General features: G+C 49.8%; 1 protein-coding gene across 1 annotated transcript; it reads left to right on the top strand.

The window, feature by feature from the left end:
• Window positions 1–1823: 1823 nt before the first annotated feature.
• ZFTRAF1 (zinc finger TRAF-type containing 1) lies at window positions 1824–21377 on the top strand. The gene is made up of 4 exons (XM_083358964.1): window positions 1824–2284; window positions 15905–16143; window positions 17488–17699; window positions 20521–21377. The coding sequence occupies exons 1-4, from the start codon at window positions 1919–1921 to the stop codon at window positions 20910–20912; spliced, it is 1209 nt and encodes a 402-aa protein (XP_083215090.1). The 5' UTR covers window positions 1824–1918; the 3' UTR covers window positions 20913–21377.
• The last annotated feature ends 3 nt before the right edge of the window (window positions 21378–21380 follow it).

The raw sequence follows: 21380 nt of genomic DNA, 5'->3' as shown, positions 1-21380 counted from the left end.
ACGCCCTGGAATAAAAGTCAATAGCTTGTTGCGTGGGGTGCGGTTGCAGAGGGCTGCTGACCTCCGCAGTACCTGTTGTCCTTGTGGGGCTGTATTGAAGGAATACACAGGTAGTCCTTGACTCAACCCCAACCGAGCTCAGCATTTCTGTGGCTAAGTGAGACATTTGTTCAGTGGGTTTTGCCCCATTTTCCTGCCACAATTGTTAACTGAATCACTGCATTTGGTAAATTAGTAACCCGGTTGTTAAGTGATTCTGGCTTCCCCATTGACTTTGTTCGTCAGAAGGTTGCAAAAGGGGAACACGTGAACCTTGGGACACAGCAACGGTCATAAATATGAGCCAATTGCCAAGCATCTGAATGTTGATCTCATGACCTTGGGGATGCCGCAAAGGTCAGGACTCTGAAAAAACGATCCTAAGTCACATTTTTCAGTGCCGAAGCTGTTGTAAGTTGAGGACTACATGGAATTCTGCCCCGCTTGGTTCCAAAAAATTAAGGTTGGGGGGTAAGAGTTGGTCTCCTCCATGAAACCTTGTGTTTTCTCTACAATTAAGAGGCGAGGGGGGGATTGGAAAGGAGAAAACAGCCCCTCCTCTCTGAAAAGAAGGCAGGGAATGAAGGGCTAAGCAGGCAAAGGGCCAGAGATTTGGGGGAGGGGGCGAGGCTGGCCGTGCGTGTCTGGCAGGAGGGGGCAGTGGGAAATCTGAGAGGGACTTCTAGGAGGGGAGGACAGTCTGACCCACAACCAGTGGATGTCTTCTTCCGTGAAAGTCCAGGTGATCCTCGACTTATGACCACAATCCAGTCCAACATATCTGCTGATAAGCAAGCCCCATTTTTTTACCATCTTTTTGCCACGGCTGTTAAGCGAATCATAGGAGGTTCTCAAGTGAATCCGGCTTCACCCATCACCATCGCTTGTCAGGTCGCGAAAGGGGATCACGTGACACCCCCCCACACACACACTGCAACCATCCTAAGTCCACGCCAGTTGCCAAGCATGTGATTTTCGATCATGTGACCACGGGGATGCCACCACGGTCGGGTCACATGGGGTCGTAAGTCACTTTTTCAATGCCGTTGAGACTCTGAACGGTCACTAAACGGATGGTTGTAAGTTAGGGACGACTTGTTAAGTCATTGCACTCCACCTGGGGGGACGGTGGGGCGCAGGGCGGTCGACCCCCTTGCCTGGGGCAAAAGCCCTGCCGAGCCGGATCTCAGCCCGGCTACGCCCGCCGCCTCTGCTCGCTCTGGGCGGCCACCTGCGCTACCTGCGAGCGGGGCAGCGAGGACGAGGCGGCCTCAAGCAGCCCCAGGTGAGGCGCTCTCGCCAGCCTCGCCCGGGCGGGAGGGCCGAGACGCGCGGGCGCCGCAGCGCGGGATCACCTGGCGGGCGCCCGGTTGGGCAACGACGCCGGGGAAGCCACCCGGTCTCACCTGCGCCCCTCCGCCCACCCTGGCCCCGCCCCCGCCGAGGATAGGCTGCCGCTGCTTTGGGCGGGGCCCGCGGTTCGTCCTTGGGGGGCGGAGTTCCTTCCGGCGGCCCCGCCTTCTGCACCGGTCCCCGCCCGCGGAGCGCGCCGATTGGCGAGCCTTAAAAGCGTCAATTGCGAGCAGCCGCGCGCCCTGTCCGTCTCGGCCTGCGCCTAGCGATTGGAGGAGGCGGCCGTTTGTCTCGCCGCCTCGCGCGTTGCTTGCGCGTCGGGCCATTGACGGGCGTCGGGCGTGGGCGGCGAGAGCGGCCGGCGGGGATTGGCCGAGCGCGCCGAGCGGGGGGCGTGGCGCGACGAGGCCCGCCCGCCGCCTGCCTGCCTGCCTGCCTGGGGAAGGAGCCAAACCAAGATGGCGGCGTCTGAGGCGGCCGGACCGGGGCCGAGCACCGCCGGCTGAAGCTGCGTCCGAGCCAGAGCATGTCGGGGCCGGACGAGCGGGAGCCCGGCAGCGGGGTGGCGGCCGCGGCGGCCGGCGTGGCGGCCGCGGGGCCGTTGGCGCTGGGGGACGCGGTGGCCGCGGCGGGCCCGGGCCCTGAGGAGGCAGGGGCCCCCCTCGGGGTCGGCGGGGCGGGCGCGGGGGGCGGCGGCCGGCAGGGCCAGCCGGAGCCCGGCGGCGACCGAGACTCCGACGCGCCGCCCAAGAAGCGGCTGAAGCTGCCCGGCGGGGCCGAGGGCGGCGGCGGCGGCAGCGGCGGCGGCGGCGGAGTAAAGCTGGAGGAGCGGCTCTACTCGGTGCTGTGCTGCACGGTGTGCCTCGACCTGCCCAAGGCCTCCGTCTACCAGGTGCGGCCCTCCCCTCCCCTCCTTGGGTGGGGTGCAGATTTGGAGGGGGGGCGACTCAGCCCCCGAGGGAAGGAGGGGCCCGAGCTCCTCACTCCCCCCCAAAAAAAGCCAACCCAGGGCTGAAAGGGCCTTTCTCCAGAGGGGCGACCCTCAGCCACCCACCCTCCTGGCTGGAGGTGGGAGTGGTGGGCAGGTAAGCCTGTTGGGAGGGGGCTCTGTAGCCCCACCTGAATTTAGGAGCCTGAAGGGATACCTGGAAAAGGTGCTTTGCTCTAGACCAGCGTTTCCCAACCTTAGGAACTTGAAGATGCGTGGACGTCAACTCCCAGAATTCCCCAGCCAGCTATGCTGGCTGGGGAATTCTGGGAGTTGACGTCCACGCATCTTCAAGTTCCTAAGGTTGGGAAACGCTGCTCTAGACTACAGCTGGGGTCTCCAAACCTGGCCCCTTTTAAGATGGGTGGACTGCAATGCCCAGAATTCCCCGGCCAGCGGAGTTGCAGTCCACCCATCTTAAAAGGGGCCAGGTTTGGAGACCCCCCGGCTCCAGGGAATTGCACCCTGTAAGGTTGCTCCTCTCCGAAGGGCCCCCCTAGATGGCTGTTTAAAAGAAATAATAGCGCCACGGCACCCACGAATCTTCCTCTTACCTTTTCCTTGGGGTGGGGGTGGGGTTGCAGGAACCTGCATGATGAAGGTAAGTAATGGTGTGGCGTGCTGGCTTTTTGAACGGAAAGCAAGGAAGAGGAGGCTAGGGATGCCTTTTGTGGGGGGGGGGGGAAAAGAAAGGGGGCGTTTGCAGTATCACCTGTGCGATAAAGGTAAGTAACGAATGGTGTGGTGTGCTGGCTGTTTGAACAGGAAAGCAAGGAAGATGAGGCCGGGGTTGCTGGGAGATTAGGATGGAGATGTGTTAAAGGCTTCCTATTCAAGACGAACTCACTTGTGTTTTTTACAGGTGCGGTGTATATAATACACTGTCCTACCTGCATAAACGTAGAAAACAAATTTTCTAGGTTGTCCCTGGTCCCTCCCATCTCCTGCTAGCCTTCCCCTTTCATCTACTCATCAGGTGTGGCTTTTCTTATCATAATATCTCCCTGTTGGGTCTTCTAGTCTGCAGAGTTACTTTTTGTAACACAGCCCTGTAAAGTTTTTCGATTGAGCCTTATTTTGAGATACAGTGCTCTGGGGAAAGAGATGGTACTGAGGGTTCCCCCCCCCCTCCTGTTGATATTTGAAATTTAAAATTCCAGGAAGAAGGCTTTCTATAATAAATGAGAATAAGCTACTGCACGAGCTGATCTTTTGTCGTGGGATTTAGACATGTTATTTATTGCTTTGTCATAAAAATTGGGTTCAAAACCATTCTTTATAATTGGATAGCAGACTTTTAGACCACCTGGTGCATTTAATGTTCTTAGCAGTCATTGGTACATTATCTTTTCTGCTTTTTCCTTTTTAGATTTATAGTTGTCCATGAGAGCGTTTTGTATATTAATGTTCCTGCATAAAGATGTATATTGTAACCAGGCACCTTAGGTATTACAGGAAAGTGTTGGAGACTGAAGGATGGAGGTACAGGAAATAAAAGAGGAACCTATGTAGCCAGTACATTGATTGGGTTCACAAAAACTACTTGTTGGCATACATTTGTTGCACAGATATGCTTCTCTCCCCAGCAAGGTGCTGTTAATAATACTTTGCTATTAATTTTTTAACAACTATCAGTGGGTGTTCAGATAAAACTGGACTGGAACACAGAAGAGTTTGAACCTTTTCCTCCCACTCCAATTTATTTCTTTAACAAAATGTAAATGTTAAGACTTTGGAGCTTGGTGCTGAAGTAAGTACGATCGTTAAAAAAATGGAACAGGGAGAAGTTAAAAGTTGCTTTCTAGTGTGAAATGAAGAGAGGTCACAAAAGAAGTATAGAGATCTTTTTAACATTGAAAATCCACGACTGATGGGCAAACAAGCATTTTTAGAATTAATAGTAAATCTCCTGTCTAGAAAAAACCCCGTGTTTTAGATTTCCCAGGCTATTGGATGAATCAAGATGGTGGCCTCAGGTGGATAAGTCGGTTTTCTCTCTGTTCTGGCATGAAAGAGTTCTGCAAGGTAGCATAGTGTGGTCTGTCGAGCTGCATCCCCTTCTTCTAGATTTTTCTTTTGGGCAGTCTTTTTTTTTTTTTTTTTGCTTGAGTGGTGCACTAATTCCTTGAGTGTCCAACCACACTTGGCCAATAAAGAATTGTATTTCTCTTTCCAGCTCCTGTGATCATTTTAGGTCAAAGAAGCAAAAAAAAGGCTCTTTGGGCAAGGCAGCCAAGCCAACCGTTACACGGACTTTTGTCCGGTTATGTTTTAATGATTCCTTTCCTGGGAGAGGGAAGAATGGCCATCTGTTTTCTCTTCCTCCTCTGTTCCAGCTTTAAATGTTTGTTTACATTTAATTGGTATGTAAGGGGACTGAATTCTCAACCACGTTGCACGACCCTGTAATAATGGCATACAGTCTGTGTCGGTTAAATCTCTCATTGTGAAGGTCGTGACCGTGGTTGTGTGGCACTTGTTGCGTGTATCTTAATCTCCATGGTATTTTCTGTCTGTCGCATAGGATTGTGCCATCGTCATAAAAGGATGGAGGAGTATACAGATAATTAAACGCTGGGCTAATGAAATTATTTGTAGTAATAAAACCTCTGCACTTGGAATTTGGTGATGGGTGCCCTCTTGTCTAAGACCCCATGTAGTAGCAGAATTCTAAAGCAGGGGTCTCCAAACAGGGCAGCGTTAAGACTTGTGGACTTCAACTCTCAGAATTCCCCAGCCAGCGCATGCTGGCTGGGGAATTCTGGGAGTTGAAGTCCACAGGTCTTAACGTTGCCCTGTTTGGAGACCCCTGCTCTAAAGTGATTGGCTTAACAGGTCTGTATCAAAGCTTCATGGATGTGCATGCTTCTACCTCTGCTAATTCCACTTACGTCCCCATAGACGTCAACTGGAATTGGACTGCCAGACAACAGTTCCTGCTTGCCCGTTTCCTTGCCTAGATAGGAGGAGACTAACAAAACCAGATAGTGTGACCAGTATAGAGATGTGATATATTTGTGGCATTGAGGCTTGTACTTGTATGGTGTTTTTTTCCCCCTGGAGATTCCAATTATTCTGTTAATTAAAAAATTTTTGAGCTATTTTGGAAAAACATTGTATGCCTCCACTATAGGGGGAGAGATGGCTGGAGGCAGGGGCAGGCTTGTTTTCTGGGGAAGGAGATGTGGCTATTTTCCTACTACTGGCGGCCAGTTTTCAACCCACAGAACAGGTGAGCAGGTCCTTGGAGAGCCCTGGACTGCTTTGCCCCCCTTTGCTTCAGAGAAGAGCAACTAAGATGATCAAAGGAGACTGGAGAGTAAAACATACGAAGAACGGCTACGGGACTCGGGTCTGGCTAGTCTAAAGAAAAGAAGAAATAGGGGAGACAGGATAGCAGTATTCCAGTATCTGGGTGGCTGCCACAAAGAAGAGGGGGTCACGTTGTTCTCCAAAGCACCAGAGGGAAGGACAAGAAACAATGGTTGGAAACTGACCAAAGAGAGAAGCAACCTGGAATTGAGGAGAAACTTCCTGACACTGAGGACAATCAACCAGTGGAACAGAAGTTGCCTCCAGAAATTGTGGGTACTCCCATCACTGGAGATTTTTAAGAAGAGGCTAGACAGTCACCTGTCTGAGGTGGTATAGGTTCTCCTGCTTGAGCAGGGGGCTGGACTAGAAGACCTCCAAGGTCCCTTCCAGCTCTGTTCTATTATATGATGATTGTGAATGGGAGGAACAGACCTGGCTTGGCCCGGAGTGGGGAACTTACCTCTCATAAGCTGCCTCTCCCATCAGCTGAAAACTCAAACTAGCTGGTAGCTGTAATACGGCATCCTGCTGGCATTAAGACAGCTAGATGAGGTGTGATAATGGTGAAGTTGAACGCCAGGGACCAGATGGCAATGCTGGTCCTGTGTACTCCCCTTGCTACAGGACACTTTCTGTGTCTGAGCTCCTCAACATGATCCGGGGTGGAGTTTCTGAGGCTGATTGTTCTACAGAACCTTGGCTTGCCTAAGAACTCATGCAACTCTGGATCTGCCCTAGGACATCCATCATACACCCGTCTTTGTTTCCTCGTGATCTGAGGCTTTAGAGATTTTAACGTCTTGTCGTGCTCCGATGATGACTAGTTAACGGCAGGAGTCTCCGAACTTGGCCACTTCAAGACTCGAGGACTTCAGCTCCCAGAATTCCCCGGTCCACAAGTCTTAACAGTGGTCAAGTTTGGAGGCCCCTGTTGTAGAGTTCTCTGGTGCCAAAAAGCTCCACAGGGAGGAAGGGCCCATTCGATTGAGCTGCCGTAGGCACTTCATGGAACTCTTATGGTTTACAGGGGGTGCACGGAGAGTTTTCAGAACGGGCGGCAGACAGCGGACAGGATCCTGTGCACATCGGCTTCAGTCTGCATTTTTGCTCTTCCCCGAAGGCCGTGTGTGTGTGTGTGTGTGTGTGTGTGTGTGTGTGTGTGTGTGTGTGTGTGTGAGAGAGAGAGAGAGAGAGAGAATATGGATCCAAGCAATGCAGATATGTCCTTTAGAACAGGGCTCCTCAAACCTGGCCACTTTAAGACTTGTGGACTTCAACTCCCAGAATTCTGGGAGTTGAAGTCCACAAGTCTTAAAGTGGCCAAGTTTGAGGAGCCCCTGCTTTAGAAGGCGTATGAACCCCCTTCTTAGAAAGTGGGGCCCTTTTTTTCCCTCAAGAGGCCATTGCTTAACTGAGTTGTTCTGGGCAATTGTCTCTAACCTTCCCTTTTGACTATGGAGAAAGCAGTTAGTCTGCTATTGCAGACAGCCCTGGAGGAGGCATTGCCTGCTTATAGAGATGGAATTGATGATGCAGACCAGGATATTTCGCAGGGTCCCTCCCCTCGGAGACTGTTACCTCCAGCGGTCCTGCAAACATGCCTTTCCAGCCACTGTCCTCCTGCAAAAGCACACCCCCTCATACATAATTCACCCCTTCCTTTCTGGCTTTTAGGAAGCTGGTGAAAATCTCCTTATTCCACCAAGCCGTGAGTTATTGTTAATGTTGTTATTCAAGACTTCTGATTCCACAGGAGTATTTCCAATTGCTGTTTCTTAACTGGTTTTTAATCTCAAATGCACTGGGGAATTGTACGCTGCTTGGACTCGCAGACTGGAGCCTCTTATTTGCCCAATAAATAAATAATTGCTCTAATTATTTAAAGTACGGTACTTGCTTTTTTTCCTCATTGGCACCCGGAAGTGATTTTTCAGAATTTTAATAAAATCAGTTGATCTTGGTTTAAAATCTGTAGAACTGAAGAAGTGAGCGTAATATTCTCATTAGTGCTTTAGGAATACGAAGTTGAACAGAAGGGCTGGTTTAAATTGAGCCATTGTTCTACTTGTTGTTTTTGCTACTCAAGAAATAGGATCAGTACGACCAGGATGTTGGTCACATGTAGATAATTCTAAAGAAGATGGACCTATAGCACAACAGGATATAAGGTGACTTCTGCTTTTTCTGTGGCTATAATTTTTCTCAAAGCTACAAAAAAGGCACAGTGCGTTTTTCTCATTATTAAGAAATATGGCTGCCACTTTGGAAATAATTGTTAAATAAACGTGGAAAAGAGACTCTATTCTGTATCCAGGCGGAAAAGACCACACCATAAGTCTGTCTGGGTCCTTCTTAACTTGCGATATTTCCTTATTTCTGAAAACATCCTGGGGAAAATAGCAGAAACCTGATCTCTTCCTCTCTCTGTGTAGTATTAAAATACTAGGGCTTGATAAAATATCCAATATCTCAGGGGCTGCCCCAAAGAAGAGGGAGTCAAGCTATTCTCCTTAGCGCCTGAAGGCCGGACAAGAAGCAACCGAGGGAAACCATGGAAACCAATCAAGGAGAGAAGCAATCTAGAACTAATGAGAAACTTCCTAACGGTTAGAACAATTAACCAGTGGAACTACCTGCCTCCAGAAGCTGTGAATGCTCCAACACTGGAGGTTTCTAAGAAGAGACTGGACAGCCATTTGTCTGAAATGGTATAGGGTTTCGTGCCCGAGCAGGGGGTTGGACTAGATGACCTCCAAGATCCCTTCCAACTTCATTATTATTATTAAGTCTAGTTTTAGGAATTAATCATTCTTCATCTGAAATTTCAGGGATCTAGAAAACATGATATGCAACTTTGTTGAAACAAGTTGATTCTGGAAAATGGCTGATCTCAAGTACAGCTATGTTCTAGCTCCTAATAACCCTCTCTAAGTAGTGACAACCAGTTAATTTGTTGAGTCTGGATGTGTAACAGAATAACAAGAGTTGGAAGGGACCTTGAGGGTCTTCAACCCCCTCCCCAAGGCAGAAAACCCAATGCCATTTCAGAGAAATGGTTGTCTAGCCGCCTCCTTAAAAACCTCCAGTGTTGGAACACCCACAACCTCTGGAGGCAACTTCTGTTCCACTGGTTAATTGTTCTGTCAGGGAATTTGTCCTTAGTTCTAGGTTGCTTCTCTCCCTGGTACGTTTCTGTCCATTGTTTCTTGTCCTGCCTTCACGTGCTTGTAGAGCCAGCCTTTCTTTTAGCAACTATTTCATTAATTGGATAAACTCCCCTGAAGTGTTAGCTGGGTGAACGGATATTTTATACCACAAGAAGCTGGCAGTGATTATACTGAGCAATGCTTTTGAGGTTTGAAAATCTGTCACAAGGAATTTTATCTACTTTTTTTTCCCCAGGGAGTTTCAACATCTGTTGGTGATAATGACCAGGTGTCGCTTGTGTCTTGGGTTGTTTGAAAGTTGCAAAGGAAAGCAGGGTGATAATTGAGTAGAGGGAGTTCTCTTGCTGAGCTGGCAACTATCAGAGTAAAGATGAGGCATTTGAAACAGCAGCTGCTTTGATTGTAGAATTTGGGAGAGTTTCAGTGGAAGATCTAGAGCAGGGGTCTTCAAACCTGGCCCTTTTATGACTTGTGGACTGAGGAATTTTGGGAGTTGAAGTCTGCAAGTCATAAAAGGGCCAAGTCTGAAGACCCCTGCCCAGAGGGAGACAAGTGTCTGGGTTTCCTTGGAGTTGCAGTCAATTATTTTTTTTAATTCTTACCTACAATGAAAAGAATTATATATTTATTATGCAACCATGATTTAAAAGAAGCACCAGTGCGGTACAGACAATCCTTGATTTACAACCAGAAGTTAGCCCACAATTTATGTTGCTAAGTGAGACATTTGTTAAGTGAGTTTTGCCCCTTTTTACAACCTTTCTTGCCTTGGCTGTTAAGTGAATCACAGCAGTTGTTAAGTTAGTAACATGGTCGCTAAGTGAATTTGGCATCTCCATTGAGTTTGTTTGTCAGAAGGTGATAAAAGGGGATAACACGACACACCCCCCCGGGACACAGCGACCATCATAAGTACAGTTGCTGCAACGGTCCTAAGTGTGAAAAATAGTCGTTTGTCCCTTTTATCAGTGCCATTGTAATGGTCGCTAAATGAACTGTTGTAAGTCGAGGACTACCTGTAATCTAAAGAGATGAATGGCAGTCTGGCCAGCAGTCTTGAATGCGCTGAACGTTCAGGAAAGGCCGTCCTTTCCCAAGAGTTTGGAATCGTAAATGCCCTCGTAGCACAGGTGGAAAATGAGATGGGTGATCAAGATGTTAGAGTCGGAAGATGAAAATCTTTCTGGAGGGGCAAATCTCTTCCAGGACACCACCAAGAAACATGCGTGGAAGTCATCAGCTGCAGTTGACTTTAACTTGGGGGAGACTTTAGAAAAGCCAGGATTTTGGGAAGCCAAATAGAATAGAGCTAGTCCAGCCCCCTGCTCAAAGCAGGAGAACCTACACCATCTCAGACAGGTGATTGTCCAGTCTCTTCTTAAAGACCTCCAGTGATGGAGCACCCACGATTTCTGAAGGCAACTTCTGTTCCACTGGTTAGTTGTCCTCCCTGTTAGGAAGTTTCTCCTCAATTCCAGGTTGCTTCTCTCTCTGGTCAGTTTCAAACCGTTCTTTCTTGTCCTGCCCTCTGGTGCTTTGGGGAATAACGTGACCCCCTTCCTGTGCCTTGTGGCAGCCCCTCAAATACTGGAACACCTGCTATCGTGTCCCCCCTGGTCCTTCTTTTCTTTAGACCGGCCAAACCCAAGTCCCGCAGCCGTTCTTCGTATGTTTTAGCCTCCAGGCCTTTGATCATCTTAGTTGCTCTTCTCTGGACTTTTTCCAAACTCTCAGCACACATACAATAAGCACACCTTGTAATCCATTCAGCAAGATCAATCAGAATAGAGCTGGAAGGGACCTTTTGGACAAGTGGCTATCCAGTCTCTTCCCAAAAAGCTCCAGTGATGGAGCACCCACAACCTCTGAAGGCAAGGCATCCCATTGGTTGATTGTTCTAACTGTCAGGAAGTTTCTCCTTAGTTCTAGGTTGCTTCTCTCCTTGATGACTTTCCATCCGTTGCTTCTTTTCCTGCCTTCAGGCGCTCTGCAGAATAGGTTGACCCCCCCTTCTTTGTGAGCAGCCCCTCAAATATTGGAATTATGCTATCATGCCCCCCTAGTCCTCTTTTTCTCTAGACTGGCCATCTAGCCATACCATCGCTATTTAGTTGTGAACCTGGGTAGGGGAAATTTACAGTACTAGTATAGTCTTTATTGGGATGGGCAATGGTGGTCCCTGTGGACTTCAGCTCCCAGAATTCCTGAGTCAGCCACGCATGCCTGGCTGAGGAATGCCGGGAGTGGAGGTTCACAGGTCGTAAAAGGGCCACTGTTGCCCAGCCCTGGTCTATACTCACCTTTCAGCAAAAATGTACACCTCAGACTATAGCGGGGGTAGGCCACCTTGGCTCTTTTATGACTCGTGGACCTCAACTCCCAGAATTCCCGAGCCAGCATAGGTCCTGCTTGCCCTTCTGGGAGTTGAGGTCCACGAGTCATGAAAGAGCCGAGGTTGCCTCCCCCTGGATTATACTGTTGGAAGAGCCTTGAAACGTCACTGTAAGGAAAGTGAGCGGAGGACCATGATAGGGGGAGAAAAACCCCAAGTCAATGTAGTGTTCCTACCTGCCTTTATTTTAGTCTTCCATGGTGTGATGGGGTGACATGCCCGGAATCGCTTGCAACCCTTCAACACGCAGCTCTGAGCTGGAAACCGATGCTGTGAGGCAGGCCGTTCTCTTCCTCTCGTGACTAACTCTGGTTCTCTCCCCCCCTCCCCCCCCCCCAAAAAATGCTTGCCTTCTTTACAGTCTGGAATTCCTACAAAGCTACCCGGAATTGCACAAAGGGACAGAACTGCCCCTGCGTTGCCTCCTTTGTTCAGTAGGGTTTCCTGCTTGAGCAGGGGGCCGGGCTACAAGACTCCCAAGGTCCCTTCCAACTTTGCTCTTCTGCTATCCAGTTAGTGCAGGGGTCTTCAAATTTGGCAACTTTTAAGACATGCCTGGCTGAGGAATTCTAGGGGTTGAAGTCCACAAGTCATAAAAGGGCCAAGTTTGAAGGCCCCTGCTTTAAGCTTTTAGCCACTAACTCAGGGGTCTTCAGATGTGGCCCTTTTACGGCCAGCGTGCCTGGCTGAGGAATTCTGGGGGTTGAAGTCCACAAGTCATAAAAGGGCCAAGTTTGAAGACCCCTGAGTTGGTGGCTAAAAGCTTAAAGCAGGGGTCTTCAAACATGGCAACTTGTAAGACTTGTGAACTGAGGAATTCTGGGGGTTGAAGTCCACAAGTCTTCAGAGTTGCCAGGTTTGAAGGCAATAAATGGTGGGAGGTTGTTAAGAAGAAATTGGATAACCCCGTGCTTGAAATGGCACAGGCAGAGTTTCCTGCTTCAGCAGGGTCTTGGATTAGAAGGCCTGTGAAAAGTCTCTTCCAACTCCACTGTTCTGTTCTGTTCTGTTCTGTTTGTGTCAGAAGATTTTAACTGCTAGTGCTGCAGCAGCCAAAGGGCACTCCCTGGCTTTATCCCTGAATATAATTGTTCTCCTTTTCTCTACAAGGGTGTGAACCTCTGTGTGCGATTTGGAGTTAGTATAAACCTGGGAAGCCGGCCTCTTGTTTCTCAGATTGAGCCCCCCCCCTCTCTCCCCCTCTCAGGAGGGCTTTCAAAGGGCCGGGCATGTCTGCTAGATCCCATGGGTCACAGCCCTTTCAAGGCCACAGGCCTGCCTTGGTTTCTTAAACATGGCGGTTCCACAGGAATTTGGACCTTCTGGTTGCTGTTTCTCATCTGGAAGCACACGAGGCGCACACGCATTCTTGATGCAGCACAACAGCAGCAAAGGAAGGGTGAGGGGTGTCTAGTTGTGTGTGTGAATTGATCACACAGGCCGTTCTGTGCCTGGGGGAGAGATTTCTGCATTAGGGTTAGCCCCTTCCCGACACGCTGCCCTTTTAGATACGTGAAGACTACAGTACCCAGAATTCCTGGCTACTCTTGATTGACACCTGGGAGGAAAGCAAGGCAACCTTTTTCAGGCTAGGCTGCAGCTGTATTTAGTTAGCTTCCTGTCCAGCCGGAAGGCTTTTGTCGGTAGAGTGGCCTTAGAACAGGGGTCTTCCAACTTGGCCCTTTTATGCCTTGTGGACTCCCAGAATTCCGCCTGGCTGAGGACCTCTGGAAGATCCCTGCCTTAGAAGATAAGGAACTGAAGAATGACCTGGCTAGATCAGGCCAGGGCCCATTGGAGTCTGCCATTTTGTTTCCCCCAGTGGCCAGACAGATACTTCTTTATGTTTGCAAGAAGAAGAAGAGGGAGATGTAAGATCTCTCGTGTCTGTTTGGAAGCCCACACCTGGCTAGCCAAAGCTGCTCCTTCAGCTGTCATTTGTCCAATACGCTTTTAAGGTTGCTCAGAAGAGTGGCTTTCACACTTCCCAAGAGGGGCTGCTGAGGCTGCCTTATTGGAGGGAATGCCATGGACAAGTTCCTGTTTTTAACCAGTTAGTTAGCTTTAGTTAGCTGTGTCCAACTCTTGGGGATTTTACAGGCAAGTGGTCTCCGCGCTGCCTTCAAGCACATCTTTCAGTTGTTGCATGTTTATCTTTGTATCAGCTGTGATGGTATCAAGGCAGCCCGTTCTTTGCTTGCCCCTTCTTGTTCCACTTCCATTCCTAGCATCAATGATTCCTCCAGTGACTTTGCACACATGACATGGCCAAAGTAAATCAGATGATTTTAGTTTCCAACCGTGGGTCTAGTTTTATACAATTTAACACCTCTCTGATGGTTGTTCTGTCCATGGTATACTATATAGTTTAGTTTAGTTTAGTTTAGTTTATTAATATTTCTATACCGCCCTTCTCCCGAAGGACTCAGGGCGGTGTACAGGGCAAGAATAAAACATAAAGTTACAAAAGTTAAAAAGTTATTAAATACATGCCCATAAAAAATAATAAATACATTAATAAAACCCCCAATAAAATGATAATAAAAACCCCAGCAATCCCACTCTCAGGCCAGGCCGGCTTGTTCGAACAGGTATGTTTTCAGATCGCGGCGAAAGGAGCGAAGATCCGGCGCCGTCCGGAGCTCAACCGGTAACTGGTTCCATAGCTCTGGAGCGCCCACAGAGAAAGACCTCCCCCTGGGGGCCACCAGTCTACATTCTCTGACCGGTGGCACCCTGAGGAGGCCCTCTCTGTGGGAACGCACAGGGCGAAGGGAAGTTGACGCCGGCAGCAGGTGTTCCCTAAGGTACTCCGGCTTATACACAATAACACACCAGCACCCCAGTTCAAAGGCGTCAGTTCTTCTTTGATCAGCCATTCTTATTGTCCAATTCTCACACTCATACATCGTTGTTGTTAGCTGCGAAGTTGTGTCCGACCCATCGCGACCCTATGGACAACGTTCCTCCAGGCCTTCCTGTCCATACATCATTATAGGAAGACTATTGCTCTAAGTAGCTTGCTTTTTGGATATCTTTTTAACCAGTTAACAATTCTTAAAGTGATAGGTCAAAGCTTTTGGAAAATCCGTACATGCAGTGTTGATGGGGGTCAACTCCATCCATATGCCCGTGGACATTTTTTTCTGCCCAGCTACAGGCAGCTCAGTTCTTATCAGTGTAATATGTAAAGTTGGAAGGTTCTCCCCTCCCCCAAATGCTTGTGACTTTGTATTTACTTAAAACAGCAGGATACAAGAAATTTAGGCTGCTCTTGAAAATCTGAACAGGAGCAGCCTTGGCTGATACTTAAATCGAAGACCAGCAGAGCTACAGGCTAGAGGGGGAAGTTGGAGAAACCCTGCCGAAGATCACATTAGTAAACTACTTCCGTATTGTCCACCAGAATACTACTTGGGGGAGGAAGTCGGGCTTGATTCAAAAGATTATAGATAAGTCTTTGAAGGTGGATTGTTGAGAATTCCCTGGGTAATTAATTGCTGGGTCCACATTCCAGGATTTTAATTGCATTCCACCTGTTGAGTCACCATAACCCAAAAGATTGGATGCCTTTCCTTGACCGCAGATTTCCCCTAGCTTGAAAATGCTCTCTTTTCATAGGATGAGCACTTCAAAATAACGTTCCATCGTCATCTGTCTTGTGCACGACCTGTAAAACAATCTCTCCACATTCCTAAGCTCCTGGCGAGGCTGAGCAGAGCCCTTTAGAGCTGGTCTAATGCTGCTCTGGTGCCTGCTTTTGCCTCTCGGAGTTTACATGGGGTCTGGGTTTAAAGCAAGAGTGCTGACTGCGATCTGTGGATGCCTATGCAGAGGTGGGCAGAATTATGAATTATTTCTCTGTTCGTGCTATTTCTCACTGGAAGAGGCACCATCTTTCTTTTTGTTACTGTAATAAGGCCATTATCAAACAAATACAGCTTTAAAATGCCAGCACTGGTGCTGTCTGAGCACGGTGGCTTACTTCATTTCCCAAACTAGGTAACGTCATCAGTGTTACCGTATTTCCCCCAAAATTAGGACTGGGTCTTACATTAATTGTTGCTCCCAAAGATGCATTAGGGGTTGTTTTCTGGTTTGCCTTGTTTTCAGGGAAGTACGATACTGGCTGATGGTCTTAACTGGGTCTTAATTTGGGGGTAGGGCTTATATTAGGAGCATCCTAGATAATCATGCTAGGGCAGGGGTAGGCAACCTTGGCTCTTTTATGACTCGTAGACTTCAACTCCCAGAAATCCTGAGCCAGCACGGGGAACTGTGGCTCAGGAATTCTGGGAGTTGAAGTCCACGAGTCATAAAAGAGCCGAGGTTGCCTACCCCTGTGCTAGGGCCTATTTCCCAGCTAGGTCTTATTTCCAGGGAAACAGGGTAGTGACCAGCACTGATGATTGACCTAGTTCAGTAATGAAATATCTGCAAGGAAACCACCAAGCTCAGAGAGCATCAGGGACCCCTCCTCATTTCAAGCCTGAGCTAGAAATATTCTCCTTTATTGATGCCAGCACCTGCCCGAGGATCCTGTGAAGGGTTAGAGATGAATCTGTGGAAAGGATCTACCTGGCAAGCGTGCTTCCGGGCTGCCTGTTGGAGAAGAGCTCTAAAGTTCTGCTTTCCTTTTCCCCCCCACAGTGTACAAATGGCCACTTGATGTGTGCTGGATGCTTCATTCACCTGCTGGCGGATGCCCGGCTGAAGGAGGAACAGGCTACCTGTCCCAACTGCCGCTGCGAGATCAGCAAGAGCCTTTGCTGCCGAAACCTCGCGGTGGAAAAAGCAGTGAGCGAACTGCCCTCGGAGTGCGGGTTCTGCCTGAGGCAGTTCCCTCGCTCTCTTCTGGAGAGACACCAGAAAGAAGAGTGCCAGGACAGGTAAACGGCACGGCTTGCCTTTTACTGTGGTGCAAAAAAAATTAAAAAAAAATTGAAGGCAAAACCGTTAGGTCTGGCTTTGTCACTCTTGTTATGGTGGAATGCAGCTCCCAGGATTCCCAGCCAGCCTGGGGGTGACCCTGTCTCTTGGGATTCTGGGAAAGTGGAGCTCTACACTTTTAAGGAAGCCTCTCGCCTCGGTTGCCTGGAATAGGTAGATCCTGGAGTGCCGGTGGAAGGGATACCTGCGCCAAGGGAGGTGTGTAGAGGTGAATTGCAGCGTGGGTTGGCCTGACACGACGTTTTTGATAAAGAACGAGGTCAGGATAGTTAAATCAGAGAGGATAATAAAGCATAATGAAAATAAAAATCTTCCCGTATTATACTCTTATTGTACAGGGCTCTCCAAACTTGGCAACTTTGAGGCTTGTGGACTTCCAACTGGCAGAATTCCTCAGCCAGCCATTTTCAGCTAGAATTCTGAGAATTGAAGCCCACAAGTCTTAAAAGTTGCCAGGTTTGGAGGCTGCTGTTCTAGTAGAAGCTTACTTAATTGTATAAACGAAGGGAACAGCCTTGGGGTGATCAAACGTTTCTTGCAAGCTTCTGCTAATTTCGCTGGCGAGTGTGTCAACTGTTAGTCTTGATCTCATTAGGAAAGGATTTGAAAAGCGTGCTGTCCCTCTTGCAACACCGTACGAAGGATCTCTAAAAGAAAGGTTGAAGTTGGGGAGCTGCTTGGTGGATTATTCTTTTTTTATAAATGTGGCACACGAAGAGATTTTTTAAAGGCGCTCTTATTTGACCCTGGAAGCCGTCCCTTGAAACTGACCACGGGTTCAGGGCAGACGGGAGAGATCGGCTTCATATAACGTACACCCGACTGAAAGGAGAACAGGTGCCTGTAAGAATGTAGGGATCCTGGTTTAAGAGGCTTTTGTGTGTGAAATCAAAATCCCTTTTGTTCCACAGTTCACCCCTGAGTGACAAATACTCTTTTCCTTTGGTACATTCTGTTTAGGTTAAATGATTGTTTGGCTCTTATCCGTGGTAGGATTAAATCAGGGCTCTTCAAACGTGGCCCTGTGAGGACTTGTGGACTTCAACTCCCAGAATTCCTCAGCCAGGCACGCATGGGAGTTGAAGTCCACAAGTCCTCACAGGGCCAAGTTTGCCCTGGGTTAGATGGCCTTGTAAGTTCTTGAGCAGGTTCTCTCTCTGGCAACCAATGGAGCCTGGTGGCTGTGTTGCCTTGTCCCATTCTGGCCCACTGCATCCTCCCATCCTGCGGCCCTTGCTTCCCGCTCATTGGAGCTCTGCCCCCCACCCCTTTTCAACCTGCAGGGTGACGCAGTGCAAGTACAAGCGGATCGGGTGCCCGTGGCAAGGCCCTTACCACGAACTGACCGTCCACGAAGCGGAGTGCACCCACCCCACCAAGACGGGGAATGAGCTAATGGAGATTCTGGACGAAATGGACCAAACGCACAAAAGGGAAATGCAGCTGTACAACAGCATCTTCGGCCTGCTGAGCTTCGAGAAAATCGGTTACACAGGTAATTATCGGGAGCGGCACGCGAGGACTTGGTTTTTCCTTCCGGCCTTTCGTTTTGGTGGTCAGTTCTGCCGATTTTAACTTATTTCTCTTACCTAACATGCAGCAACTGTTGTTCAGAAGAGTGAGGCTTTGCTGGTCAGACAGGGCTGCTGCCCCAAATGTTGATTCCTGGAGATTTCCCTCTGGTTGGCCTGAGAATCCAAGTTTTAAGGGAGGCCCGTGGTTGATTTGCACCGATGACACTAAGGGTGTGGGAGGGAGTTGCGGGGGGGGGGGGAGGGAAGGAATTGCAAATTCTGTGTGTACAATTGAGGCCTCTTGAGCGGAACTGAGCAGCTCTTAGGTGTTCTTCTGCCGATTACGCCACTGGGCTGCACTGGTGACCTGCGGAAGAAGGATCTTTGCGAAAAGCAGGTAAGATGTGGCGGTCAGAGACGGCCGGCCGGAAAAAAAAAAAGACAAGACGATTAAAAGCAACGTGGCTTCTTCTCCTTTCTCTGTTTCTATCTCGACTGAATATTGAGTTTCCTCTAGTTTGGAATTCTGCTGCTTGAATAGCGTGTCGGTGAGCTTTATTGCCAAAGCCCTTTCTTTGGGGACGAACTGTTTTAGCCTCTCTAGCTTGGATGTTGCGCAGTCGGGTGAGTGTCCTTCCTCTTGGTTGCTGTCGTAGGCATCCTGAAAGTTTGCAGTGGCCTGTCATTTTCTGGCATGAAAAAAAAATGTTTCTGGTTTTCATGACCTAGTCCACAAAGTTCCCAACCTCTGCATGCCCTCAGGGTCAGAAATGTACCTTCGCCAGGTGGGGAAGGAAACCCACGTCGCTTTAGCCCGCTGGATCTAAATGGCCTTGCCAGGTAAGCGTGGGACCCTCCTCCTGTGAATCTCGAAAGAGGCTCTGCAGAATTGCATGGAAAAAGCACTTGTTAATGGCTGTGGGGTTTCTTGAGGAAAATAGATGCTGAAATCTTTCCTTTCCTATGAATATTCACGTTTTCTACAGAAAGAGCCTCCCGGGATATAATCTGCTCTCGGACCCAAGCAAGGCTGGAGCCTCAGAGAACACCCGAGTGTGTTTCTTAGCCAAGTTAAAGGTGCTTAGCGCTTAAAAGGAAACAAAATGGAGTCTGTGAAGGAAGGTGACCGGCTGTCTGCCTGCTGAAACCTCTTTGGTCCCAGAGCTGGAACTGGTGTGGGGAGGGAGGGGGGGGCAAGCAGGACCTCCAAGCGCTGCCAGATTTGGACTCCCTGAGGACACGGCTCTCCCGCGGAGCCCAGCAGCGCCCGAGGGGTAGCGCTGGGGGTCCGGGTGGGGATAGAGTGGGGTGCAACCTGCCCAGGTTGAAAGTCGGAAGCGGGGGGCTGGCGACCCCCCCCTCGGGTGTTCTGAAACACCCTAACCCCTCTGCCTGTGAGAGAAGAGAGGCTTAGGACAGAGACGGCCTCTGGCCAGAGAGGCAGGTGGTGCTGCTATTTTAACACGGAGAGAACAAAAGTGCTGATTGTGTGGCTTGAATAACTCCCATCGCCTCCTTTGTCCAGGTCTCGTTGCCGCGCTCTCCTAACGGTCCTCTGGAAACACCGACGAAGCCAAACTTGCCCACAGAGAACTCCATTGGTTTGGGACACCAAAGACTTTAAAAAAAAAAATTACCGGGCCAACAATCTTTGATTAGCTCGAATCACCCAAAACACTCGGTGGACTTTTGAGGGTTTTAAAAGAACCGACACTGGACTGGGCTAAACCATTGGGGGGGGCAGGAGGGGGGGCCCTCCAAAACGGAGTCTCGAAATGATTCGGTGTACTGTTCTTCGTCTTGACGTATCCCACCCCAGGCTGTTCTGGCCTGGGTTTTGTTTTGTTTTGTTTCCTTCTAAAAAACCCTAGAAGTTGCATCTTCAGCCATCTAGTTTGGTCTTTGCATTTTGATGATACCTGACTGTTGTGCCTTCTCACCTGTGTATATGTGAATAGTAATAAAATAAAGCTGCCACCTTCCCTGGCTTGTCTGATTTTGTTTTTATGCACACCTCTCTCGCTCTGGGGTCTGAAAGGGCTCCGGAGAGCCGTCTGCCTTGGGGACGCCTCCCCGCGACGGCTCCTCGGTCCCCCAAGAAGTCTTGCACGGATGTCCCGGAAGAGGCCGCTGTCCCGGAAGGCCTGGCCGGGGCCGTGTGACGTCACGGGGCACGGCAAGCTGCTGGTGGCTGCAGCGGAGAAGCTGCCCGGGTAGGCCGGGCCTGCAGCAGCTTTGATGCAAAGAGTCGGACGAGGCCGGAAGACCCAAGAGGACCCCCAGACGAGAGCTGCTCCCCCTTTGGGGTGGGAGAAGGCAGGCCGTCCTGCGCTGGACCTCACCTGTCCCCCGGCTCTCGGAGTTTGGCCTCTTGTCACCTTGCCGAGGCCGTTCTTCCGTGGCGGAGGCTCCGTGGCTGCAGATGGGCGGGCTTTTATTGGCCATCTCCGAGCTTCCCTGTTGCTTCTCTCTCTTCCCCACTCTTGAGCAACGATGAAACTGTGTTGTGGTTTTGGCACTGATAAAATGTATTGATTTTATCTGCTTTTCTCCTCCTCCCCCCTCCCTCCTTCTCCCCCCCCCCCCGACAAGCCAAATTGCTTCTGGCCCTAGCTAGCTCTGAATGGCTACCCTCACCCTTGTCTCCTGTCTGAGAAGGCCACGCACAGTCGGTACAGGTAACTTCATCTTTCTTTCTTCCGGCTTCCGGTTCCTCTCGTTTAATTGTGCTTTTTCCTTCTTTGTTTTTTCTGTTCCCCCTCCCCTCCCCCTCGACGCCCCTCCTTCCTGGCTGTCTTGCAGAGGTCCAGTTCCGTCCCTACCGGACCGACGACTTCATCACCCGCCTTTACTACGAGACGCCCCGGTTTACGGTGCTGAACCAGACGTGGGTCTTGAAGGCCCGGGTCAACGACTCGGAGCGCAACCCCAACCTGTCGTGTAAGCGCACTCTCTCTTTCCAGCTCATTCTCAAGAGCAAGGTCAGCTCCCCCGTGGAGTGCTCCTTCCTGCTGCTCAAGGGACCCTACGACGACGTGAAAATCAACCCGGTGATCTATCACTTCGTCTTCTCCAACGAGAACAACGAGACGGAGTACATGCCGCTGCCCATCGTAGACTCTGTGGAGTGTAACAAACTGCTGGCCGCCAAGAACATCAACCTGCGTCTCTTTATATTCCAGATACAGAAGTAAGCATATAAGCTAACCTGGGAGAGTGACAGAGAGAGAGAGAGAGGAAAGGGGAGACCGAGCACGCCCCAGTGAACCAGAGTTACCTCGTACGGCTGCCTCAGCCCCGTTCTAATTCCACAATTATCCGATTACTTTTTTTTAAAAAGAGAGAGGACTTTTTTGCATGTGCGATAGACAACGGCCTCTAAGCAGTTGCTGCCTTCTTGGACTCTTCCCCGCTTGCGCCTCTTCCCTCCCCCCTGCAAAAAAGAGGCAACCGGGGGAGTTAGCTTGATGCAGGGTAGTGAGAAGGCCTGAGCGGGTCTTTCTTGAGGGGACCTACCGGTCAATACATTGTGAAAAGGCCGCATCTGTGTCATGGCTGTGTGTGATCTCCACGATGGGGAAGTCTCCTGTCCTCCCCTCCTGGCGGGTTATCAAAGTATTACGTAGCATCTGGAAACGCTGGGCAGATCTCGTTGCATCGGG

The sequence above is a fragment of the Vipera ursinii genome, assembly GCF_947247035.1.
Source record: "Vipera ursinii genome assembly, chromosome: 3".
Taxonomy (NCBI): Eukaryota; Metazoa; Chordata; class Lepidosauria; order Squamata; family Viperidae; genus Vipera; species Vipera ursinii.
Note: the sequence above shows the minus strand (reverse complement) of the source record. Positions and strands in the feature narration are given on the sequence as shown.

Coding starts and splice junctions, on each gene's coding strand:
- ZFTRAF1 (XM_083358964.1), top strand. CDS start 1,919: ATGTCGGGGCCGGACGAGCGGGAGCCCGGCAGCGGGGTGGCGGCCGCG. Junction 2,285..15,904: donor CCAAGGCCTCCGTCTACCAG/GTGCGGCCCTCC, acceptor TCCCCCCCACAG/TGTACAAATGGCCACTTGAT. Junction 16,144..17,487: donor AAAGAAGAGTGCCAGGACAG/GTAAACGGCACG, acceptor TTCAACCTGCAG/GGTGACGCAGTGCAAGTACA.